Below are 26617 nucleotides of genomic sequence, written 5' to 3'. Positions count from 1 at the left end.
GAAATAAAAAGCAGTAGGATGATCTGTAACTAATTATTAATAGTTATTGTCATTACTTACTGTTCTCTCGGCAAAAACGCTCTAAAACAATTGTTAAGTGATGTGGATACATTTTAAAAGGATCATTTTCTCTTAAAAAAATATATTAGCCAATCACAAGAAAGCTGAGGCCCTCTGGGTCTGGAATGTGGGTGGGGGGCTGTGGCATGTGGGTGGGGGGCTGTGGCATGTGGGTGGGGGCTGTGGAGGGGGACACAGGTTTCTGTGCTGTGGCATCTTCTCCTGGCTAATGGGCTCAGAGATTTTGTGATTTTTTTTTTTGGTCTGGGTCCTTACAAGCTGATGAGAATGGAAGAAACTGGCTTTTTAAATTCCCAGAGAAGCCACGGTACCCAAGTCCTCAGGTTAGACCTGGGGTCCTTCCTGGCTTCTCTGCATGGGACCGCGTGTCGTCGCTTCGTCTCATGAGGCTGTTGTCCACACTCCCCACTTGGCTGGCAAGAACGTTCTGCAGAATCTCTGACTTCCCTCTTCCCTGGGGTGGGTGACCTGCTGCGGCCAAGTCATGGATACATCCATACCACTGCTGTGATGTTGTACACTTTAAATTCACACAATGTTATATGTCGAATGTATTTCCATTTTAAGAAATACGGCTAAGGAGGGCACGTATTGCATGGTGCACTGGGTGTTATACGCAAGTAATGAATCATGGAACTTTACATCCAAAACTAGGGATGTACTATATGGTGACTAACATAATATAATAAAAAAATATTATTAAAAAAAAAAGAAATACAGCTAAGACTTAGCTACTTCTGAATTTTCAAGGTCAGAGTCATGGGTCAAGCCATAATTGCAAGGACAGGCTTCCCCAACCCCTCTCACCCCCGTACCTGCCGAGGAACAGCTTGCCTGGAATATTCCTTCTGGGGCTGTAGGCCCCTGGGGGAGAACCAGAGCAGGAGAAGCTAGCACGTGGGGTTGTGTCGCTGGCTTGGCAGTGAAGCTGGGTGCCCCGCCCCCCCAGTGACTGGCTGGCTGCATCCCCAAGCCTGGTGGGAACCCACTGCCTCTGTGGAAGGAACAGGTACCCTAGTCCCTAATGCCTCCAGAGCAAGGAAGAGCCTTAGAAGCCAGGAAAGGGTGCCGGCTGCAAGTGCTGCTGTGGCAGATGGATTCAGATGCTTGGGAAGGAAGGGGGTGATCTGCTGTCTGCAGCCCAGAAAGCCCGGCTAATGCTGAGCTCCCAGCAGCGTCGTGCTGGGGAGACCGTGATGGAGAAGGTAGAGTTCATTGGTCTTAAACTTTCTATGTTCATGGCACACTTGTGAATTTTAAGCATTTTGGCAGAACATTGAAGCTAAGTCAGTGATGGTAATTGTTTCCCATTTTAAACACCTTTATTGTGATATAATTCATACACCATACTATTTACTCATTTAAAGTGTACGGTTCAGTAGTTTCTAGTATATACACCAATATGTGTAACCATTACCGCAGTCAATTCTATTTTTTTTTTTTAAAGAGTTTGTTTACTTATTTTGGGAGAGAGAGAGAGCGGGAGGGAGGGGCAGAGGTAGAGGGAGAGAGAGAATCTCAAGCAGGCTCCACGTTAACCGCAGAGCCTGGCACAGGTCTCGATCTCACAACCCTGAGATCATGACCTGAGCTGAAACCAAGAGTTGGATGCTCAACCAGCTGAGCCACCCAGGCGCCCCACCACAATTTTAGAACGTTTTCATCACCTCCAAAAAAAAAAAAAAAAATCCTGTACCCTTTAGGTATCACCCCCCACACACACCCGTATTCCTACCTCCATCCCCTAGCCCCAAACAACCACCGATCTTTCTCTCTCTAGATTTTCTGGGGCTGGCCATTTCATCTGGACGTATTGTGTGGCCTTTTGAGTCTGACTTCTTTCACTCAGCATCATGTTTTCAGGGTTTGTCATGCTGTAGCATGATTCCTGGCGTTTCCGGGGTGTGACCCGCGTCATTCAGTGCCCTGAGTGTCCCCCAGAGTGAGAGTTCTCTAGTCTCACATCCACAGGGCCTGTGTTTTATTAACCCCACACTTCCAGCAGCAGGGATGCGGCAGGACAGGGGGCCAGCCGGGACTGGGTGAGCCAATTAGTGAGTTCAGCCAATGTCAACAGATTAACGAGAATGTCTGTGAAAACAGTGGAATGCTACAAGTGTTCAAAATGAGGGGCGGGTTTTTGCAAACTTATTTTCCAATTCAAGTAACACAATGAATAACACCAACAACTAGCAATATTTGCACTCTGCATTTTTACTCCAGGAACGGAAGCTCAGAGAGGTTCTAGGCTTGTCCTGGGTCATTCCTTAGCAGACAGGACCCCGAGTGGGTGTGACTCTGTCCTCCACGCTTTGCTTTCTCTGTGTCTCAGCAGGCTTGTCACCTTCAAGGACGGTCTGCCCACTGAGCATCCCCGGGATCTGTGGACTGCCCCCCAGGTTCAGCCTTCCCTGCTGCGTCCTTTTGGGAGTGTCTGAAGGTCACATAGCTGTCTCGTTTGTGCTTCTTAAAAGAATCACAGGGGCATCCCTCTCTGTTGTCTAAGTCCTTTCTCCTCCCAGACAGGCTGATGGACCATAAATAAGGGGGCCGGCTGGCTGGTGAATGCTCCAAAGAGATTCATGAAAAATTACTGCAGCTTCATTTGCAAAACCTCTTCTGTGTCGTTCCCAGTGACCCGAACACGGAGGGGCACTCCCGAAATAAATCTGTCAGCCTTCCACACACCCAAGATGTTGAGGTCAGAGAACTAATCAGGAGGTTTCCAGAATTTTTCTTAGAATTAATCACAAACTCAGTGAAACAACTGATGGAAAAGATTTATTTTGATGTCTATTCTCTGGGGTCACGGAAGGGTTCTTTAACGTGATAAACAGGGAGAGAGCCCAGTCTCTCCCTTCCTATCTCCCCCTGAGGAAACAGTCTTGCCATTTACATCAGCTCCTTCCATCTTCGTGCCAAGGTAGCGGCATGAGCATGTGAAATAATTCCTTGCAGGGGTTTGAGGTGTGGGAGAGCAGACCAGATCAGAACTCTGGACACTTTGTCCGGTTGATTGGAGCAGAAGGACACACCAAAGCCAAAGGCAACGCTCCCAGATCCAGAAGTGGTGAATCGCCAGTGATACCTGCCTGCCAGTGGTCATGGCGTGATGAGAACTTGCCAGAGTGTAACCTGACCCCTGTGCATTAATATGGTCCCGTGGGAAGAAGAAAAGGAAAACAACCATTTGGTGCATTTCTTACAGTTTCTTTTTGCGAGTTGATTAGACTCTAAACCAGATGAGATTTTGGGGAGGGCCATTTGGCCTGCTTCCTTTTGGGCAGCGCAGCTCCCCATTCTGTGCTTTCTTGGTGCCCAGCACTCACTCAGCCACGAGGCCGGCCTGTGAACCAAGCTCTTCCAACCGGAATTCTCCAGGACTTGGAATCTTTAGTAGAGCCATTGATAGGTGAGGGAAAAGAGGGACTTCATCCCCGCTGAGCAGCTAAAGAAGAGGGGACATATTTTAGGCCACCTAGATGTCCTCAGGTGCCACCTTGTAATATTCCTTCTATAGTTGGTAGTCAGGCCATGTTTTTGTAAACGTGGTTGATCCATTTTGTTTTGCTCTTCACATTGCCGATTTTATTAATTGATGTTTCCATAGAAAGTTGTCTATTTTTTCTAGATTTTCAAATTTACTGGCACAACGTGATTCCTTGCACTTTCTTCTCATTCTTAGTCCCCTCTGCATTTGTATTTATGTTCCCTTTCTCGTTCCTTTAGGAATATCCTTAGGGATATTAACTCTTTGCCCATCTCCTAAAAACATACCCGGGAGCTCCAGACCCATAACCTAGCAGGTTAGCAGCCTTGGTGGAAAGTGTGTGTGCAGTGATTGCTTTACCCTAGGCCTGGCTGAGAGACTTTGTCCTGGTCTGTCTTTTATTTTGTGAATTTTATAGCTCTCTGAGATTCTTGGTTTGCTTTTCAAAGGACTCTACACTCCATGTTTATGCAACCATTCTTTTATATTTTCCTGGTTTTTTATAGTTTTAATTTAGATTCTTAGTCAAATATATTTTGTTTTTGTTTTGAGAAAATCATAGATGAATAGCTTATTATGCCAACACCCATTATTAAGCAAACTTTTTCCTACTGAATTGAAATGCCATGTTTTCCATATACTAAGTTCCCATAAATTATCATTCTGATTTCTGAAACTGTTCTATCCCATTGAACTCTTTATCTGTTTTAAGCCATAACCTTAGTGTGTTGATTACAACACTAATATCTGTTAAGACATCCCCTCCACCCTTTATCACTTTTTCGAAAAATTTGTTGGATAATTCTTACACATTTGTTATTCTATAAATCTTTAAAATAATTTAGTCCAGTTCCATCCACTCCATTGGGATTCTGATTGGAACCAGCACACGTGTGCATTCCTTGGGAAGGACTGGCAATTTTTAGGATATTACATCTTTCCATTTAGGAGCAGGCTGTGTATCGCCCCTGACTCCGGCAGTACGTGTCATTCAGGGCTTGAAGTTGTGAAGAAACCAGCTCAGGCTAGTTTTCACCTAGAAGGAACCCAAAGAGCTCACAGAGTCTCCAAAATGGCCAGAAAGCAAGTTTGGAGGCTACAAGGCCAGGAAAGGAATAATGCTCCAAATTATGCTAAGGAATGCTTTGAGTAAGACCCCATCATCACTGGGCTGTGACCCCACCAGTAGCATGTTACTGACCCTGCTGACCGCAGGCTTTGGACCCTAGCTCCAGAACCTCCGTTCCTGCCTCCCCTGGAAGCTGTGTGCGTCTGCTGCCCCCTGGTTCAGAATGGAGTCTGGTCAGTACATACCTCTGTGTCCCAGGCTCCCACCTAAAGTCTGGTATGGGGGTGTCTCATGGGTGGAGCCCCCCCTCAAGGGCTCCCTCTCAACAAGGCGGGCCTGGAAAGCATTTCTGGAGAAGGTGGAAGACTCATAAGGTGAGGATTCCCCAAACCGAAGAGGAGGGCTTAATGGCAGTGGGTGGCCAGATAGAATGACCCAGGTCTACTATACCTGAGTTTTTGCTATTTAATAACATTTTCTACATAGCTTCACACTGGTCATTTAATTTTTGTGTTTAATTTATTTCACGTTTAGTGCATTTCTAGGGATTTTGCATTTGTTACTATTAACTTTGAGTACAATATGTTTGCCATTTTTAAAACATTTTTTTAAAGTTTTATTTACGTTTTTTAGTAGTCTCTACACCCAATATGGGGCTCAAACTCACCATCTTGAGATCAAGAGTGGCATGCTCCTCTGATTAAGCCAGCCAGGTGCCCCTCCATTTTTATTTTAATTTTGTCTTATTAGTATCATAATTATTATACTCAATGTAGCAAATACTCTTAATTCCAGTTGTTTTTAAGTATATTCTCTTAAGTTTTTATAGATAATTCAATCATATTATTTGGAAAGAAAGACAATGCTGTCTTTTCCAATATCTACACAGTTTACAATATTTTCTTATCCATCTATAGCATTAGCCAAAATGTAGGAATTATCTTTTCATTAAAGGTTGGACTGAACTGAGCCTGAAAGACCATTTTGGACCTTCCAATATATATCTTTTATGGTTATTGGACTTTGGGTTTTACTGCATCTCTTAGACTCAGGACAGTCGTTTATATTTTGCTAGGAAATTATCCAGGTCCTCTAGATTTTGGGATTTATAGCTGTAGAGCTCCCCGTATTCTTTACATCTCTAACATCTCTATAGTTAAAGCTCCTTTCTCGTTTCTAATGTTGTTTGCTTTAGTGTTTGTTTGTTTGTTTGTTTGTTTGTTTTTAATCCTACCAGGCATTGTCTGTTTTTTTTGTTTTGTTTTTTGTGGTTTTTTGTTTTTTGTGGTTTTTTGTTTTTTTTGTCAAGAGTCATCTTTAGGCTTTAGTATCCCAATATCTTTATTTCTATTCCATTAGTTTCACTTTTTATGTTAAATTCTTTTTTCCTATTTTCTATTAATTTGGTTTTGTTCTTTTCTAATTTAAATTTTGCATTTTATTTATTTTTAAGCAAGGCATTTGTTTTCTACCTTTTTTATTGAGAATAGAAAACATATTTAAGAAAGTGCACAGCACAAAAATATAAAGCTCAGCCATTTATCATGAGGCAAATATCTACGTGACCTCCAGTAAAATCTAGAAATAGAGCTTCCCCAGTAACCCCAGGCTGTCCGTATGCAGTCCCAATTCACTGCCTTTACATTCCCACTAAGGACAATCACCATCTTAATTTTTAGGATATTCACAACTTTTCTTTTCTATAGAGTGGTACCAACTATGCATGCACCTCTGAACATCGTAGTGTGATTTTGCTTATTTTCTGGAACTTCATCTAAACAAAAATATTTCATATTTCTTTTGTGTCTGGCTTCTTGCATTCAGCTTTATGTTGTGTAATTTCCTCATGTGGTATATAGCCATAGTTCACTCATGTTCACTGCTTTGTAATATTGCATGGTATGAGTGCAGTATAGTTCATTCATCCATTCCACTGTTGATGGACCTCAAGCACTTTTCAGTGTGAGGCTATTTTGCATAGGTTGCTCTGAACTTACTAGCACATGATTTTTGTTACCATTACATGCATTTTTGGGATTTGTTCCTAGAATTAGAATATCTTTTGGATATTACATGAGCTCGGGTAATAATCTTTAATGTAAGTAGATAACACAAAACTGTTTTCCAAAGTTGTTGTCCCAGTTCACACCCCCATCAGCAATGTACAAGAGTTCCTGTTGTTTCACATCCTTATTATCACTTGGTATTGTCTATTGTAATTATTTTTCCATTTTAGCCGTTCTGATGAGGTTGTGACTGACATCTCATTGTAATTTTGATTTCCGTTTCTCAGATTACTGTTGTGGTGGGGCTCCTTATCACATGCTTCACACTGGGTTGTTTGTCTTTTTCTTAATATTTCTTAATAATTTTCTTAATATTAATATTATTTTCTGTTTGTTTGTTCATTTTGGATAGAAGTCCTCTGTATTTACATGTGATGCAAAATCTCCTGTTTTTACTCTCGTATGGGTATTGTTTGATGAAAAGAAGTTCTTCATTTTAAATAGTCAGATACATCAGTCATCTGTATATGATTAACACATTTTTAGCCGTGTTTAAGAAGTGTTTTCCTGGGGCGCCTGGGTGGCACAGTGGTTAAGCGTCTGCCTTCGGCTCAGGGCATGATCCCGGCGTTATGGGATCGAGCCCCACATCAGGCTCCTCTGGTATGAGCCTGCTTCTTCCTCTCCCACTCCCCCTGCTTGTGTTCCCTCTCTCGCTGGCTGTCTCTAGCTCTGTCAAGTAAATAAATAAAATCTTTTAAAAAAAAAAAAAAAAGAAGTGTTTTCCTCCTCCAAGGACATGAAGGTATTCTCCTTTATTATCTTCTCACAGTTTTATTGTTTTGACTTTCATATGTTCATCTGTAGTCCATGATAAAAATGCCTCTATGAGGAATTATGAACATTCCTGAAATAAATGAATAAATAAAAAGCCTCAGCAAAGAGGTAGAGATATATAGAAGAACCAAAGGGAAGTTTTAGAACTCAGAATGAATGAAATAAAAAGCTCAGTGGCTGGGCTCAGGGGCAGAAATAAAGGGAAGGAGAAAAGAATCAGTGAACAAGAAGATGGAACAATAGAAATTACCCAAATTGAACACCAGAGAGGGAATCGACTGGAAACAAAAATGAACAGAGCCTCAGTGGGTTATGGTCTAACATTCACATCATTAGAGTTACAGAAAGAGAGGATTAAAAAAGCAAGGCTGAAAAATACCTGAAGAAATAATGGCTGACAACTCCCTAAATCTGGCAAAAGACATTAACCTGAAATTCAGGAAACTGAGCAAATCCAAACAGAACACTCCCAAAGAAATCCGCACCAAGACACATCATAGTCAAACTTAAGAAAACTATAGACAAAGCAAAAATCTTGAAGCAGCCATAGAAAAGCAATAATTTACCTGTGGGGGGAACAATTAGGAAGAAAATATTCTCTGTTTTGTAAAACCATTATAATAGTGAGGTACTCTGTTTATAGGCTGTGACCCTTTATGTCCTCATTCCCATTTCCTTTTCATGCTGTAAGATATTTGTGTGTTTGCTGTGTGTTATCTTTTCATCTTACTCATCTTTAACGTGGAATTTCTGGCTATATTGTAAATTTTCTTTACTATTATGAGGAATATTTCTAAACATGTGGAATTTAAACAACACACTTCTAAATAACCCATGGATCAAAGAAGAAGTCTCAAGGAGAATTCAAATATATTTAGAAAGGAATGAAAATAAAGCATGGCATATCAAAATATGTGGGATGCAGCTAAAGTAATCCCGAGAGGGAAATTTGTTGCCCTAGATGCTTACATAAGAGACAAAGAGAAGTTTCAAATCAGTAACCTAATTTCCTACCTCAAGAGACTAGCAAAGGGGGGCGCCTGGGTGGCTCAGTCGTTAAGCGTCTGCCTTCGGCTCAGGGCGTGATCCTGGCGTTCTGGGATCGAGCCCCGCATCAGGCTCCTCTGCTATGAGCCTGCTTCTTCCTCTCCCACTCCCCCCGCTTGTGTTCCCTCTCTCGCTGGCTGTGTCTATCTCTGTCAAATAGAAAAAAAAAAAAAAAAGAAACTAGAAAAGGAAGACAAAATCAACCCAAAGCAAGAAGGAAATAAAAAACATAAGGGCACAACTCAGTGAAATTGAAACAGGGAAACAGTTGAGAAAATCAATGAAACAAGGAGCTGATACTTTGATAAGACCAATAAAATGGACAAACCTCCCCTAAGGAAAAAAGAAGACACAGATTACCAATGTTGGAAATCAAATGGGGATGTAACTTCGACCCTGCAGACATCAAAAAGGTAATAAGGGAAGGGCACGTGGGTGGCTCAGGCAGTTAAGCAGCCAACTCTTGATTTCAGCTCAGGTCATGATGTCAGGGTTGTGAGATCGAGCCCCTCCTCAGGCTTCACACTGAGTGCAGAGTCTGCTTCGGATTCTCTCCCTCTCCCTCTGTTCCTCCTCTCTTTTTCTCAAATAAATTGATCCTTAAAAAAGTGCATAGGTGTAAATCTAACAAAATATGTACAGGATTCATACACTGAAAACTACATAATGATGATGAAAGAAATACATGGAGAGACATACTGCATTCATGAATTGGAAGACACAACATAGTAAAGATACCAATTCTCCCCAAATTGATATGCAGGCTTAATGCAATTCCATCAAAACTCCAGCAAGTTTCTTTGTAGACATAGGCAACCTTATACTAAAATGTATATGGAAAGGTAAAAAACAAATTTTTTTTTAGAGAGAGAGAAAGAGAGAACATGGGTGGTGGGGGATGGGGCAGAGGGAGAGAGAGAGAGAAAGAAAGAGAGAGAGAGAGAGAACCTTAAGCAGGTTCCACACCCAGCGCAAAGCCCAACGTGGGGCTTGATCTCATGACCCTGAGACAATGACCTGAGCCAAAATCAAGAGTCCAACGCTTAACCGACTGAGCCACCCAGTTGCCCCAGGCAAAGAAATGATTTTGAAAAAAAATGAAGGGCAAGAATCAGCTTATTTGATTTCATGACTTACAGCCACAATAATCAAGGCAGAGAGAGACAGACAAGTAGACAAATGGATGAAAATAGAGAACCCAGAACTATACCCAACCGATTTTTGACAAAGGTCAAATGCAGTGGAGAAAAGATAGCCTTTTCAACAAATGGTATTGGAGCAATTAGATATCTATGGGTAGAAATATCAACCTTATCCTAAGTGTCATACTAAAAAGTAGATAATGTCTAACCATTCTCTAAAGTGGTTGTGTCAATTTACACACCCACAAGACCTGGGTGAGGGTCCCCAGCGCTCCGTATCCCGGCTTACACTTGGAATTTTCAGTCTTTTAAATTTTATCCAGGAAAGCCGTGAAAAGCTTACTTCCCCACAGTGAGACACTAAGCCAAGAAACAGGAGAAGAGGGAATCTAACACAGGAAAGAGAGAGACTTTTGAGATGGGGGGAGAAGGATTTCCCAGCATGTACCTGACCAGTGTGTAAGGACTGCCTCTAGACTGACTAGTCCAGACTGAAGCAGGAGACAGGGGCTCTTTCTAAGAAGAAAATAAAGCTGACCGAACGTCTGATGAGTAGAATCATACTCGGGCTATTTTCAGTTCTCTTGGCGAGATTGAGGGTGAATTAGAGATGGGCACATAGGACACTAAGCAAGCAATAAAACAAAACAGTTAAAACTTTAGAATAAAAGACTAAAATCCCATCTAGTCTATGGTTTTGTTGAATATGTGATTTGCAAATACTTTCTCATGGGCTATATAGTTTGTCTTTCATCCTCGTAACGAGTCATTTTTAGCACAAATGCTCTTATACTTCTGGTGTCATTCCAAGAACTCTTTGCCTAGCCTCAGATCCTAATGATTTTCTCCCATGTTTTTTTCCTAAAGGTTGCGTAGGGTTGTTTGTTTGGTTTTTTTTATATTTAAGTTGAATTAAAATTAAATTACATTGAAATTAAACTAAATCCCAGCCACACCACAACAGTATTGGTCTCAGTAAATCACTGGGCTGTGCCTTTACTCCTGTGGGTGATGACTGGTCTTGGGCATTACCTGAGGAGCTAGGTACTTCCTGTAGTTTAAATAGATTTTCCCTGATTATAGAATCTTAATTCTTCCGTTGGAAAAATGTATGTGTGTTCCGTAGAAAGTGTTTGGCCTGTGGCTTTGAATTCAGAGCGGGCACACTTTAATAAGTATCTAACATGAGACACTGTTTCAAACTTAGGTAGACTCTTAACTGTGGGCACCTTGAGAATCTTGTTTTAGGCCTTTCTGCTCCATTGAAGACTTACCTAGCCTTGCCTGCTCCCCCAAAATTATCTCCTCCCTCTCCTTCTAGAATTAGGCTATTTTATGCCCACAGTGAAGAGGGTGACGTGATGAGCTAATTAGACCAGTGTGGCTAGTGGACACTGCAATGAGCTGCCCCTTTCAAATGCGGATATTTTCATGAAGATGCCAACCAGGCTACCTCTGATATTGTGCCAGCTGGTGGAACAGGATGGTGGTGGAGAGATGGGGAGAGAAAGCCATTCCCAGCCAGGGCCGTTGTAGGTTCTTACATGCATCTGTGAGTAAGACAGACCCGAATCCTTGCCTTATACTCTTGATGGGTGGGACAGAAGATAAACTAGGGCATGCATGGAGGTGGCAAATGCCGTAGTCAGAGGAGAAAGCAGAAGAGAGTGAGGCCCAGGAGTGGGGCCGAGGGAGGGAGAGAAGAGAGGAAGGCGGAAGGCACTAAGGAGGGTGTAGGGAGGCCTCCCTGAGCAGCTGAGCCCTGGCAAAGGTGGCCTGTGGAGGGGGGGGTGGCGCCTCTGGGGAGAGTCTCTATAGTGTAAGTGCCTGACATTAAGCTTTTGATTGTCAGGGCGTTCATTTCAAAGCCATCCATCTCGAATAAACACATTGGCCACAGTTACAAGCCACACGATTAGGTGAGGAGCCAGACCATCCCAGCCATGAAGATTCCCGCTTAGAAAGCCCTGGGTGACCCAAATAACTGACCTCTTGAGTGACCCTGCTTTTCCCTTCCCGTGCTCTAATTCCTGCTCTTATGGTTTAAGAGTGAACCTGTGAAATCCTAGGCACCCACCCCACCCTGGACCGCAGGCGCTCACACCCCCCATGGTGGCATCCCTGAGTGGCCCTGGGTGTACTGCGTACCCTCCAGGGACTTTGACTAATGAGCTTTGTTTTATCAAAGTTCCCTGATGGATGTTGCTGAGGAACGTCTTCCAGTCATTTTAAGAACCACAGGGGCTGGTCTAGCCACAACTTAAGCTCCAGTCGGGGGAATGTCTATGGGGGCTCATCACAGGTAATACAGGCCCAGGTGAATGCCCCCAGGCATTCCTAGCTGGTAGCATCACATAGGCTGAGAACCATATAAAACAGTTTCCCAGGCAAGGGGAATGACCGTCGTACTTTCCAGTACTTCTTCATTTCATGGCATCTCTAGTTGGAGAAGAACCTGCAGTTCGAGGGCTCTGTCATGGAACAACGTCCCTGCGGCCACAGCACAGCCCTGGCCAGCCGGCAGGAAGGGGCTCGGCCCAGAGCACACATCTGGGTGTGCGGGATTCAGAGGCCCAGCCCCAGCTGTCCCACTTCGGGCCCCGAGTTCTGTGTGTTCTTTGGATCTGCAGGACGGGCTGCCTTGTGCAAAGGAGGGGACCCGTGGGAGGGACTTGTCCTGAGCAGCCTGGCCCTGCAGACGCCCAGGGTGGGTGCCAGCTGCACCTTCCCTGGGGAGTGTGTCATGGGTGTGTTGTCAGGACCCCCTGAGCTGGACTCCGTGCTCAGTGTGGACTTCAGCTCTGGAGACTGGAGACATCACTAATAGCAAGAAAGGCAAAGGTGACTTTCACAGCTCCCCTGCCATAGCTGGGGTGGCCGAGGTGTGGGGCAGGGTTTACACAGGTACGGCTCTCCTCCTGCTGCTGGCCTCCAGCCCTCAATTCTCTTCTCCCAGGCTGTCACTCATTACGTTAGAGGACCGAATTAAAAGAGCAAAAATTGAAGCATAAAGTATATAGGGAAAAACTATCCAGAGGTTTAAAACAGATGAAAATTTGGCCATGGACAATACCCTCACCTGTGGCTGTCCCTTTTTCTTTCTGGAAGTCTGTGTTTGTGAGCAGTCGGGTGTGTATGCCATAGCAATCAGGCACGGAGGAGGACCCTGCCAGCAATGGGAGCGAGGAAATGAGGGTGGGCGCGCAGGGCCGAGTGAGGGGCAGAATGCAATAATTTCTCATTTCTGCAGCCTGGCCAAGGCCATTCCACTTCAGGCTGCAGGGGGAGGAGGGCCCACACGCCCTGAGGGGCTCCTCCTGGGCTCCAGGCTTTTTAAAACACTCGAATTGCCTTTTTTTCTTCCCATGGTTTTTAAATTTCCGTGACATTTTTATTTATTCAGCGTTTATTGAAATGCCACACCTCATCGCATTGTGAGCGCTATGACGGTGACGTGTGGTGGCGGTCCTCAGGGGGCACGCAGGACACAAGTATAACTGCAGCTGGACAAAAGAAGTCTCCAGCAGGGACGCCTGGGGGCCCCAGTGGGTTAAGCATTTGCCTTCAAGCTCAGGTCAACGGGGAGCCTGCATCTCCCTCTGCCTGCCGCTCCCCCTGCTTTCTCTCTCTCTCTCTCTGACAAATAAATAAAATCTTTAAAAAAGTAAAATTAAAAAAAAAGTCTCCAGCAGACTTGGGGTAGGAGTGTGCTGCTGCCCAGGAGAGAGGCAAGCAGCTCTGGAGAGGGAAAACCAGACAAAGCCTCAAGGATGATGCTGGAGTTGGGTCTTGACGGATGAGTAGGAGTTTGGTAGGCCAGGAGTGAGTCAGGAAACTGCTAAGCGCGGGAGCAGCAGAAGCCAAGGCACAGAGCCATGAGAGCACGTCTCCACGCAGACCTCCGCATGAGCAGTTGTCCGTTCCTTCACTTTAATCTCCCAGGATTCATCCAAAGCTTTCTGTAACTTCATAACCGAGGCTATGTACTATACTCCACGTGTATTCCTTTTAATTCATCGCTTTTAAAATCGGAATTTGAAGTTATTCCTCCTGGGGTGTGGTGGTTTTTTGGTTTTTTTTCCCCCCAGCTTTTGTCCATAAAAAATCATTTCGGCTTGATTACTTAAAGGAAATGGAAGCGGGGTGCGTTTTCTCACGATCTGAATTGTGTAGCTCACCTGTACCCGCAGGGGCAGAACGCCGTTTTAATTGTGAGATCTGTCTGTGTTCCTCTGTCTAGATTAAGTTTGACAGTGTCGAGGTGTGTGTCTGCTGCGAAAGGCAGCACCAGTCGTCGGGCTGCAGCAACCTTGGGGAGACGCTGAAGCTGAACCCGCTGCGGGAGGATTGCAACGCTGTGCGGCTCACGTTGAAGGTGACGGCCAAGGGCACTCCTGATTCACGCATTCCATCCCATGCGCTTACAGACATTTGCGGGAGACTGTTTTCATGTACATAGGCCTTCCGCTCCTTAATTCACTGCGGGTTAGGTTCAGTGCAAGAGGGACTATCTTTCTGCAGAACGTTTTATAGGATTATAGATTTTCACTTTAAAGGTGTTGCTTTCTGGATCTCCTTTTCCATTTTTACCATCCCACTTTCCCGCCTCTGACATATGTGAAGGAGGATGTGCATGGTTGAAAGAGGTCTTTACAAATTTGGCTGTGATGCTTTCTACCGCTTTTCTAACATTTTTGCTGTTCTGCCATCAGGGAACAGATGGGTATTTATTTTGCCTTTTTAAAGATATTTGGAGAAAGACATTTTCCAATTTCCCACGGCAATCTATTCTCGTGTACAGCATCTGATTTCTTTTAAAGTGACATGGAAAGTTGTTTATATTGTTCCTTGCTTTTTCTTCCTACAAGTGTGTTTTGTTTTTTGTTTTTTGGGTTTTTTTTACTCCTGGAAACCAAAATTGGCTGCTTAAAAATGCATATGAACAATGAACCTGGTTCTTCTCTCTTCCCTGGACAAAGGTGTGCGAAAACTTTTCCAAAAGGATGCGAGCAAGGTGAAAGGAATCCTTGGTGGGTGGTAAAACTGTATTTACAGGATGTGGGGTGCTCTATTTCTAGCAGTTTGTACCTTACATTAAGAAAAAAAAGTTTTGGTGGGGGGAGGGCGGCGCCTGGATGGCTCAGTCAGTTAAGCTTCCAATTCTTGATCTCAGCTCAGGTCTTGATCTCAGGGTTATGACTTTAAGACTTGCATGGGCTCCGTGCTGGGCGTGGAGCCGAGAATGTGCATCGGGGATATAGTATGTGGGGGGCTAGAGATTCTGGAGATCCACCCTGGAATCTGGGGAGAAAGGGGCAAGTGTTGCCCTCTGGAGCTGGGTTCCTGGGGTTAGTCCTCCCTGAGTGTCATTTCAGATGCCAGCCAGTACGACGGCTCAGTCTGGGTGAGCTCCCTGGTGGTCCAGGGCACCGTGCAACTGCGTGGCAAACGGGCAATGACATACAGAGCTACAAGATACGCCTAAAGTACAAGGTTGGACTGGGCCTGGTACCCTAGCACCTGCCTCGTTTTGTAGGGAGGAATAGGCCAAGTTCAGCAGTCCCAGCAGCCCTCCACAGTGACAGATCCAGCAGGCTCCTAGGAGCCGAGAATGCAGCACTCGGGCCTATCCTCTTACCTGCAAGTTGTGTCTTGCTGCCTCCGGTTGCAAACAACCATGATTTCTCTCTTACAATGTCATGGGGCATGTGCAGGGTCAGTGCCTGAGGCCTGCTGTGGCCTTTTACAGCCCTCCTGGGACGGGGGCATGGGCGGCCAGCGCTCACTCTGAGATCTCATTGTGACAACTCCTAAGTCATCGTCTCAAGCTGGGCACCTTTTCTTTCCATATTTAAAAAGCATAATAAGACAGTAGGTAATCATAATTAAATCACAGTGCAACCACTACCCCTGGGAGAGTGGGCAAATCCCCAGCGAATCTTGCAGTTCTGGGGGCCGCATGAGTGTGTGGATGCAGTTATACAGCTAGGTCGTATCTCACTCAGTTGACAGATTGGAGGTATTGGGCCTGCTGTCCCAAGGCCTTGGGGTCCTTTTTGATACCTGCACTCATGGGGACCCTCCCAGGACCTGTTTTCTTGACTGTCCCCTGAGGAGGTGGCTATCGCTGGGAGGGTGGTGTTGGAACAACAGTGCTCCCTCTGAGAAGGCCTAAGTTGAGCTAGCGAGCTTGTGGTCCCCCTTGACCCACTGCTCTAGTACCCTAACGAGGAAACCACTTGGGAGGGGATAGCTAAAATGGCAGGAAACAAAGGATACTTAAAGAGTTCAAGTCAATGTTGGGGAGTCTCCTTGAGTGGCTCATCCCTGTGGAGCTCAAAGTGCCCAAGATGGTGGTAAGAGTTGAAGACAGAAGAAAGACTGCACCAAACTTCTGAATGAATTTGTTTAAAAAACTTAAGTAGAGGTCAGGACAGTTAGAACTGGTGGCATGAGGGTCAGATGAGGGAGGATTCACGATTGAGGTAGGGGGCCAACGGTCTGGAAGTGGCAGCAGGTGAGCCTGCCCCCCGGCTGAGGGCCTGTGAGGAGAGCAATGGCCTTAGGTGAATGGGGTGGGGGAGCTGAGTTTCCTGTGGGATCAGGAGGATGAGAGGCCACCGGAAGTGAGAGTCTGTTTACTGCCAGACTCCAACTTGTTATTTTCCCACATTGTCTCGGCTAGCCTAGCTCCCTGCATTTCCATGTAGATTTTGGAATCAGCTTATCAGTTTCTCCAGAAATCCTGCTGGGATTTTGACTGGAATTGTACTGACTCCCTATCTCAGTTTGGAGAGAATTGACATATTCCTGGTATAGCCGTCCATCTGCTTAGACCTTTTTATACTCCGTCAGTGTTGTACAGTGTTTGGTATACAGATCTGAACATATTTTATACTGTTTATGCTTCTCGTATTTCGTGTTTGTTGGTGCTGTTTTAATGGTACTTAAAAGTGTATGTAATTGTCTCTTGTTCATTGCTAGTGTATAGAAATTCGGTTTTTGTTCCTGATCGTGTATCCTGTGATCTTGTTAAACTCCATAGCTCTGGAAGCTCTCTTGTAGATGCTTTTGGATTTTCTATGTAGGCAGTCATGGGAAACGCAAAGAGACACAGTTATATATCCTCCTTTCTAGTCTGGGTGCCTCTTAATTCTTTTCTTCTCTCTCTCTCTCCTTTCTTTGCCTTCCGTTCTCCCTCCCTCCCTCTTTCTCCCTCCCTCCCTCCCTCCCTCCCTCCCTCCCTCCCTCCCTCTTTCTCCCTTCCTCCCTCCCTCCCTCTTTTTCCCTTTCCCTTCCTTCCTCTCTCCCTCCCTCTTTCTTTCTTTCTTTCTTTCTTTCTTTCTTTCTTTCTTTCTTTCTTTCTCTTTCCTTTTCCCTTTTCTCTTCTCTTCTCTTCTCTTCTCTTCTCTTCTCTTCTCTTCTCTTCTCTCTGTCTTATTGCACCGACTAGAACCTCCTGTACAATGTTGGATAGACATGTTGAGAGCATACACCCTTGCCTTATTTCTGATTTTAGGAATAAATGTAATGTTAGCTCTAAGTTTTCCATAGATGCCCATGATCAGGTTATGGAAGTTCCCCCCTTTTCCTTGTTTTCTGAGAGTTTTTTGTTTTTTGGGTTTTAAAGTCATGGGTGGGTGTGGGAGGGGTCGGTCTTTCTCTGCACTGACTTAGATGTCCATCTCCCTCTGCTTCTTTAGTTTGCTACCGTGGTGAATAACAATGATTGACTTTTCAATGGTGAACCAGCCTTGCATTCCCAATATAAGTTACACTTGGTCATTGCTCCCCCAGTTCTGCTGAGCTTGCTGATGCCCCAAAGACATCCTTCACTTGTGGGACTGTGCCTAGCCATCTGATTCTTCCATATGCCTCCCTCTCTCTGCTGAATTATCGATGTGACTCCACACACTGTTGACCTTTGTCCGCTAAAGCATCTGCCCAGGTGAACAGGTGCTCATGCTTCTCAACATGGAAATTCTCGTGTCCTTCAAATTTCAGTGGGTTGGTTGCCTTGTGACCTCAGCTGTCTGATGGGTTCAAATTAAGTTGTGAATTTGCAGTGTCCAGCGTTTGGGTTGTTGAAATGGTAGGGGCAGGGCTCTTTTTAGCTTTCTACATCATTATCCATAATTGAATATTGAATATTGCTGTAGAGAAAGACCTTAAAGTCAGCCTAATGCTTTCTCCCTTTCTCATATGTGGTGGTCATTAGTGCTGCTTAAAAATATTCCTAGCTCTCCAACTCCCTTTATGTGGTAAGGTTATACTTCCTAGTCTCCTTGAGATAGTTTAGAGCCATGTGAGCAAAACTTACGTGTATCACCTCCCAGCCTGAGTAGTACCTGTAGTGTGGGATTGTGCAGAGCTCGCGTTCCTTCTGGCACGGTGATTGGCAAGCTGTAGACGGAGGCTGCACCGTCAATCTGGATGACGACCATGCGTAAAACCCCCGTAACTCGCCCACATTGGACAGTGTAGTATGAGTGAGAAATAAACCTTTGTTGTCTTAATCCACTGAGATTTGGGGAATACTTGTTATCACCATAACCTAGCCCACTCTATCTGATGTGAGGCAATGGGATTTTTTGGTCCAGGTGTCAATAATATTTTTAAATTATCAAGTCCGTTTGCTTCACTGTGATACATCTTGTTATTGATCGACCTTTCTCAAATTTCCCACGGTACATTTTGGCCCAGTGAGTTTGCATCTTGCTTTATTTCAACAAAGTTCCCTTGAACTAGAAATCTGAATTTTTTTTTTCCTGTTCTCTTTATTTTAGGATAACTGCATTTCTTGGACCGCTTTTTTTTTTTTTTCAATTTAAATTCAAGTAACTAACATATAGTGTATCATTAGTTTCAGAGGTAGATTTCAGTGATCCCTCAGTTTTCTTGAACCACTTTGACCCATCTTTTATAACAATCATTTTCTTCCCCCTTTCCATCTGATTTTGCTCGGAAGTTTCTCTTAAGGCTCTCTTCCTACCTTGTGTTCTGCAGTGAGTGTTACCCCCGTGCTCTGCTTTCGGTGTGACCTTGAGCTTCCGCAGGTCACTTTTTAAGTCTTGTTTCTCTATCACTTATTCCCTGAGTTTCTGTGTCTCTGCTTTTAGTCCTTGGATTACAGTAGCCTTCTCTGTTTGCTCCCAGTTGTCACCACAGATGTCTCAGGCTGGTTAATTACAGTGGAGTTTTCAGTGCATTTCATATCTTCCTTAGATCTTTTCTGACGCATACAGATACTTAAGGCACAAAAGCCGATTCCTAACCTGTATTAAGTATTGTGCTCTATCTAAATAGGCTTTAGCATAATTAAGAATTTATACTTCCTTCTCATAAACACAGGTACTGCTTCCTCTGAGATTCACATAGGTCTAAGTGCCACATTCTCTAGCGTTCTTATAATTAGTGGTGCAGTCATTTTTCATGTGCTCATTACTCTTAAAGTCATTCAAGCCACACTGTGCCTGGTGACATTCCCGCAGTAAAGGGCTCTGCGGCAGGGACCTGGTGTTTCTTGGTGTTAAAACTCTCAGGACATGGATGCCTGGGTGGCTCAGTCGGTTAGGTGTCTGCCTTCAGCTCAGGTCATGGTCTTAGGGTCCTGGGATCGAGTCCTGCACTGGGCTCCCTGCTCAGTGGGGAGTCTGCTTCTCCCTCTTCCTCTGGTCCTCCTCTCCACGCTCATGCTCTCTTTCTCACACCCTCTCTTTATCTCAAATAAATAAGTAAATAAAATCTTTTAAAAAAATAATCTCTCAGAACACACATGGGTGGAGGGAAGGGGAGGTGCTCTTGTAAAAAGGAGCATATTTCCATGGGAGCCCCTTCCTATAGCTTGCAGGTGTTCTCAACCCTTCGCCAAAGGAGGCGCAAAGAGGAATGTTGTTTTCATTCATTTCACTTGCTTGTTCTTTTTTGGTCAGCAATCAGAGCAGGTTCACTGGGTCTCTTAATAGTCTGATTTGAGGCTCTAGTTATCTGATTAGTAATACTCCATGCCTAAATTTCCATATTAAATTATGGATTACCCATACTTTGTATCTAATGAACTTAGTTTGTGCTGGGGAAATCTCACATAATTAGTTTAGGAATCAAAGCTTTTTTCATTTTAGTTGTGTTTGAGTTAACTGAGAGTGACTTAATGAGATTGTTCTAACTGCTCGTTTGCCATTATGCCACCCTCCTCCCCCCGCCCCACTACCCACCCAATACCGGAAGATCGTATACGCACAATCTGTCGTTGGGGAAACCAAGCAGAAACCAACCTTTTTCCTGGCTAATGAAGAATATATTTGGAATTCAGAAGTTAATGCAGACACTGCTTTACTCAGCCCTGAGATTGTTTTCCATGGCTCGGGGGGCCCCCCCTCTCCCTGGGTCTCTTCTCTGTCCTTCCCAACCTCCCCCATTCCTGGATTCTCTTGTTCTTCAGCCAGAGAACCCCTGGGGGCAGACAAGCCTCTCTCTTAAGGGTACTGATAGCCACTTAAGCTAGGCCTCACGTCCTGCCAGTTTGCTGCTCCACCTGACAGGGGTGAGGGCAGGGCCGAGGGCGCAGGGGGGATCTGGAACTCCATCGTGGCATGGCGGGATCCCAGGATTGCAGAGCCAGAAAGGTGGAGTGTCCTGTTGTCCAGCAACCTGTTGATTAGGTTGAGTGAGGTCAGATGGCTCCTTGCCAGTCCCTGAGCAAGTGCAGTATTGGGCAGGGCTCCTTGGAGGCTCTGGTTCTCCAAGACTCCAGTTTCTTCTCCCTGTTGATGGGACAGGGCTGTGGGCATCCCATTATGCATGATCTGTAAATAGGGTCTACAACTTTAGGATTTCAGCGTCTGCTCTTCCAAAGCATTAGACCATGGCGAGCAGTTTTTACCAAAAGGGCAAGTTTACAGATCCCCTCTCCTGATAAAATAATATCTAAGCTTTTGTAAGATAAAATGATCAAATAAATGATAAAAGATGTTTGGGTAGTTGAATGGTCGCCTGTGCCAAGTCAAACCCAGCACAAGATTGTGACATATTTTCTGATCCATATTAACAGAATTTTTAAAAAGGTTACAAAACTCAGAATTATTAACTGGTGGAATATGCTTCATCATATGCTGATATGATATCCATCCCAGCTTTAATTCTTTGCTAGATCCCAGAATGTCCTGATGGTTTTATTATAATGATGCAATTCTAATTCGGAACAGAGTTAAAAATCTATTTCTTGTTTCATCTATCTGGATTTAATTTATTGAGCCATAGGAAACCAAATTATCCAAAGAAACATTATCAATGGACAAGGAGATAAAAGTTTCCCAAGAAATCAGTTATCGAGTTTATGTGCTTTCCTGTCTTATCTTACAGATGTTTTATCTTTGTCTCTTTAAAAAAATAAAAAAGGCACGATCATTTCCTAAAAAACCTAGGGACTTGGAAAATGAAGTCATCATTTAACCTTTGTTCTTCAGTACGTTCTTCACCACGCTAAAGAAATAAAAATGATTCTGAGCATAGCGAATAGTCAACAATCTGTGGCAAAACTCCCAGCCTAGACTGGCAGCGTGCAGCGCCACGCATACGCACATGCACCTGCCAGAGGTGACCTTGACATTTTCAGAAATGGGCAGCTACACAGAGTAAGACAGATGTCTCTATCTCTGTACGCTTTCTTCTCACCCCTGGATTTTTAAGGGGAACTAAGGGTCCCTCTGGCCACGTGGGATCCTCTGTGCTATCCCACTTACACTAGCAACAGTGGGACCCATAGAAGGGAATGTCTAGAAATAGTGAGTTCTCCTGGCCATTGAACACAACTTATGTCTGGCAGGGCTGCCCCCTCATGATGCAGAAGGGGATGCCCCCCATGTCCTTGAATGGCATGTCTGCCCCTGGTTTCCAACACCCCTGAAAGCCTACCTTGTCACCCTCTGATTCTAGTGGTCTCACTCCCTCTGCACGGTTGTAATACTGAGTTTGGTGGGATGTCTAAACAGATCCGTGTAGCATCAGTTCAATTCAACAGCCCCTGGAATAATCATCCAGATCAGAGGGGCGGTACTCATCTGCCCCTGCCAAGTGGAAACAGGGTCCACAATACTCAGATATGGAGGTAGAAGTATTTTCAGTGATATGTTCATACAGTACCATCCCACGCAAGTGACCTCACTGGCCTGGTTCCCTCTCAGGGTCTCTTGGCGCTTCCAGGCCCACCGAAGACTGGCGGAGGGGCTGCGGGTACACCCGCACCCCCTGTGCAGTCAGTTCAATGAAGGGCCAAGCATGGAGAAGGCAGGCCTCGGAAGGGCTTGCTTGCTGCTAGGAATCAGGGCACTTTCTGTGGTGCCAATCCCTTGCCTTTGTCCCTCCCTTCCATGGTTTTTCCCTTCAGTCTCCTTCTCTTTCTGGTTTCCCCAGAAACACGGCATTCCAGAAGATGCCTCATGCAAAGCCCCAGCATCTCATGCTCTTAACACCCCTTCTCCCAAACCCACCCTCTCCACACAGCCCAGTAGCCCCCTTCAAGGTCACCATAGGATCTGGGCTTTTCCCTGAGCCCGGTCACTTCCAGGATAGCTTGACAGGGGCACCCCAGTTCTCTGGCCTGGGCCTTGTTGCCTTCAGCTAGTCCAGCTCGCACTCCCACCGGGCCTGCTGTCCAGTCTCAACTGAACTCTGCTGCACAATACCGCCCGTCTCCCTGTCTATGAGCCATATGCACCATGTCACGGACGCAGGGACCGGGGCTGCAGAGCTCCTGCACTCCGTCTTTTCCTAGCACCTCTCCGGCCCTCTGGCACACACTCAGGGGTGATATGCTCCGTCTCCTTGCCTGCACTCTGACCAACGAGACCAGCAGACCTTGCCACGAGGCCTGGGGCTTAGGCCTTATACTCAGGGTCAGCCCCTCACCTGGCAGTCTGTGCTATTCCTCTGGCCGTCTCATTCCTCAACTCTCCCCGGTGTTTGTCAGGCCACGCCAAAGAGAAAGACCTGCAAGATGTTTGTAGCAATGCATACACACACACACACGCATGCACACGCATGCACACATAGTATATAATACACATATAAACAGAGCGAGAGAGCTCAAGGAGTTGGCTCACATGACTGTGGAGGCCGACAAGTCCAAATCTGCAGGGTGGGCCAGCAGGCTGGGGACCCAGGGAAGGGTCATTGTTGTGGTTCAAGTCTGAAGACCATCAGCTGGCAGAATTTCTTCTTGCTCTGGGCAGGTCAGTTTTTTGTTCCATTTGGTCTTCACCTGATTAGAAGAGGCCCACCAACATTTTGAAAGGCAATCTGCTTTACTCTGAGTCCACTGACTTAATGTTAGTCTCATCCAAGAACACCCTCATAGAAACATCCAGAATGTTTGACCCCATATGCAAGTACCACTTCAGCCAAGTTGACATAAAATTAACTATCACATGCCCCTCCACCCTGGTCCCAGTACATTTTCTGTCCCCTGCATCACACCAGCACATACTGATGTTAGAATTGCACAACTGATTGTGTCACTACTTGCTTTTAGGGCAAACACCTAAATCTTGAGCCTGTCTTACAGAGTCCTTATCTCCTCTCTGGCCTCAGCTTGTGACATTCTTACGTCTCTCCTTCCCGGCAGTCACGCTGGCCTCCTTTAGCCTCTGGGACACCCTACGAGGGTCTCTGCACCATAGTCTTGGCACACGATGCTCTCTGTATCCAGAGCATTCCTCCTCCCCAATTCTATTCTTCCCCACCCTGTAGCTTTCGCCTTTACCTTCAGACTACACCAGGCCACCCTTGGGCTAAATTCTCGTAACTCCTTGTACTTTACTCACATGACAGCTATCACATATTGTGACATGCCTTTGTGTAACTTATTTATTAATGCCTGTGCTCCCCCCCCCCCCCCCGCAAGCCGGTAAGCTTAGTGAAGGCAGAATGGTATCTTTGGCTTACTGTGGCTTCCAGGGAAGGGCATGGCATGATTGATATTCTGTAAATGGTTTTGATATCAGTGAGTTTTTAATTCATTCATTCAGGAAGTTTTTTGAGCACCTTTTTTTCTTCATGCCTGAGTTGAACACTGGATGTACAGAAATAAAAGACAGACTCTTCCCACCAGGTCTAGTGGGGAAAAATCACAAGCTGAACAGCAATTTCAGTGCACTGTATTATTTCCACTGTGAGAGGAAATAAAAATATTAAATTCTAAAAGAATTTTCAATCCTCCACTCTGTCCTAAGGGAGGGCCATTATTTTCCTGAGCAGCGTGATGGATAACGTTTTAGGTACATGCAGGTGGTGGGGGTGGGTTAGCTCTAAGGATGGAATTGGTGACATATAAGAAACTGAGGGAGTGAGAAGAGAGAACAAATATTTTGGATTCTGTTGCGGAATAATTCCAAACACACACCGCTCTGGATGCAGTGAATACCACACCCTCCCCCCGGCCACCTAATCCTAACAGAAATGACCGAAGACCTATAATCATAGATGGTATATTCTCCAGAGAGATGGAACCAGTAGGATAGAGACAGGCATAGGTATAGACATAAATACAGAGATGTGGAGATCTGTTAGCCCACAGTCTGTCATCCGCAAGCCAGAGAGCCAGGAAAGCCTGTGGTACAAGTCAGTCCAAGTCCAAAGGCCTGAGGCTCGGTGGGGGGCTGGGGGTGGGGCGGTGATGGTGTGAGAGGTGGTCTGAGTTTGAAAACTCAGGAGGCAGCCAGGGGCAGGAGGAGCTGACGTCCCAGTTACAGCAGTTACATGATGTCCCCATTTGTGATCTATTCAGTCTTTCAGCGAATCGGATGAGGCCCGCTCACACTGGGAGGATGATTATCTTTACCCAGGCCATTGATTCAAATGCTCATCTCTTCTGGAGACGACGCTCTTCCAGACACACCTAGAAATATTGTTTCACCAGCCTTCGGGGCGTTCACCAGCCCAGTCAAGTTGGCACATAAAATTAACCATCACAGTAGGGAAAAGCCTGCATCACATTGGACGTTAAGGAAGGTAGCAACCCATCCTTTCTAGAAAGTTTCAGAATTGTTTGGTGTAAGACCCAAACAAAGACATAGAGGGGAGCAGCTTGCAAATGAGCTTACAACTCATCTCTATGTGGTCTTCTGAGAAGTCTCTGGAAGCCATCCTCCACCTTAGGAACGTGCCCTAATTTTGAAGAGCAAGGACCGATAGGTGAGGTGGTTGCTGGGGCAGATGTGGAATCAGTGTGGTGCCGAGGGGTATTTTCGACCCCCGTCATCTCCATGGGCTGCACTCCCATTCTTTGCAATGGACAGCAGAACTTTTTAAGGTCTGATGCTCTGTGTTTGTAAACACAGCATCAGGATCCACTCTAGTTCCACCAAGCTCACTACCATGGAGCCTCCTGGACATTCTAGAGCCATCACCAGGGGATATGCTGCCTTTGGGGTCCTTTGGTGGCTGTGATGTAAGCAGGATTACAGGCAGCTTCTCAGGGAGACCCCAGGACCAGGGTCCAGGGCCACGCAGGTAGGTGGCTCTGCACCCCCCACTCTGGGACCCACGGTCCTTGGCACATTCAGAGAAAGCACCACAGAGAGATATTGGCCCAATTCCTTCCTCCCTCAGGCTGCAGGATCTCTGCAAAGGTCGCAGAGCCTGAATTTCAAGATCTGAAGGAAGTGTTCTGACTAGGGCTAGAAACACGCTGGTTTGTCTGGGACGGTCGCAGCAGTAATAATAGACAACATTTTCACTCTTGAGAGCGTCCCCCTCTGATATCCAAACAAAATCAGGGACTCCAAGAGGAGCACCGTTGCTTTGTCTGGAGACAAACGGGCTGGTGGAAACGCTCAGGATTTATATAAATGAACTGGAGGAGACAGAGTGGGGACCACCGCTGATGAGAGGTTATTTCTAAAGCCTTTAGTTATTTTCAGGGCTCTAAATTAATATAAGGATGCTGGGAGGAGGAGGGTATAAAGAGGGAAATATGAAGTATGGGAAATTTTTCAATATAATTCAATGACGAGGCCATTTGAATGAACGCAAAGGAAGGGCAGAAGGGACCGTGAAAGCGCAAAAGTACTTACAACAAAGGAGCCAGGCGTAACTCTTGAGGTCAGGAGATAAACTTAGTGTCTCGATCGTGGCTCTGGCTTCACGGGTGTGGACGTGTGTCAGAACTCATCAAATTGTGTGTTTAAAATATGTGCACTTTGCCGTATGTCAGTTGCACCTCAATACATCTGTTAAATGTCCTTGTCGCAGAAGAAAGAGATTAAAGCAAAGACGGGGAGGCTAGAGACGGGATGATGCAGGAATTTGAAGATGAGTTCAGGGCATTTGATTTGATCCAGACATCAACGGGCACCTGGTTGCAGAAACTTGGAATAATGTGGTCATGGCAGGGCTGAGCGAAATCATTTGGAGCCATAGTGGAGATGGGCAAGATGAGAGGGGTCCCAGGACAGAGCGCCTTTGGCTCAAGAGCAGGACACAGGGAGAAGGAAACCGTTCCGCAGAGCAATAATGCGTGATTGTGTTCCTTCACATTTGGCCCCGGTTGGGCTTTTCTGGGTCGCCCTCCTTTGTGAACTGCTTTGCCAGCCTGTGTAGGTCCACCGCATTGTGTTCTCCACCGTTCCTCCAGCCCCGGTGAGGTCTGAGAGGCAGACTTGATCATGCACATGTCAGAGACGAGGAAATGGCTCCAGAGCATGCAGGGACTGAGCTGCGGTCTCCTGCCCGGTGGTGGGTCCAGATTTGCCTTTAATGCCAGATCGGGTGCTTCCTCCACCACCACCATAACCCGCTAGGAGGAGGCAGGGATGGAGCAGCGACAGGCACAGGGTCATCTAGAAAGGCCCCTGTCCTGTTCATCTGCTGGCGTAGGTGGGAGTTGGCCACTCCACCTGCAAAAGTTAGTGTCGTTCAAGGTACCAAAATGTCTGAGAATAATGTAGTG

The 26617-nt window shown here is 45.5% G+C and overlaps 1 protein-coding gene across 2 annotated transcripts in view; it reads left to right on the top strand.

Annotated features, from left to right (window-relative positions):
* Positions 1-26617, top strand: part of ENTREP2 (endosomal transmembrane epsin interactor 2) — a 446783-nt gene that overhangs the window by 364902 nt on the left and 55264 nt on the right. The window contains exon 4 of one of the 2 annotated variants that reach the window (XM_026510327.3): positions 13913-14047. The exons of the other annotated variant lie outside the window; for it this stretch is intronic. Coding sequence (XP_026366112.2) covers positions 13913-14047 — 135 coding nt within the window. The remainder of the gene's footprint in view (positions 1-13912; positions 14048-26617) is intronic. 2 annotated transcript variants of the gene reach the window in all.

Source organism: Ursus arctos, unplaced genomic scaffold (genome assembly GCF_023065955.2).
Source record: "Ursus arctos isolate Adak ecotype North America unplaced genomic scaffold, UrsArc2.0 scaffold_28, whole genome shotgun sequence".
Taxonomy (NCBI): Eukaryota; Metazoa; Chordata; class Mammalia; order Carnivora; family Ursidae; genus Ursus; species Ursus arctos.
The sequence above is the reverse complement of the archived record's forward strand: the minus strand, read 5'-3'. Positions and strand labels throughout refer to the sequence as shown.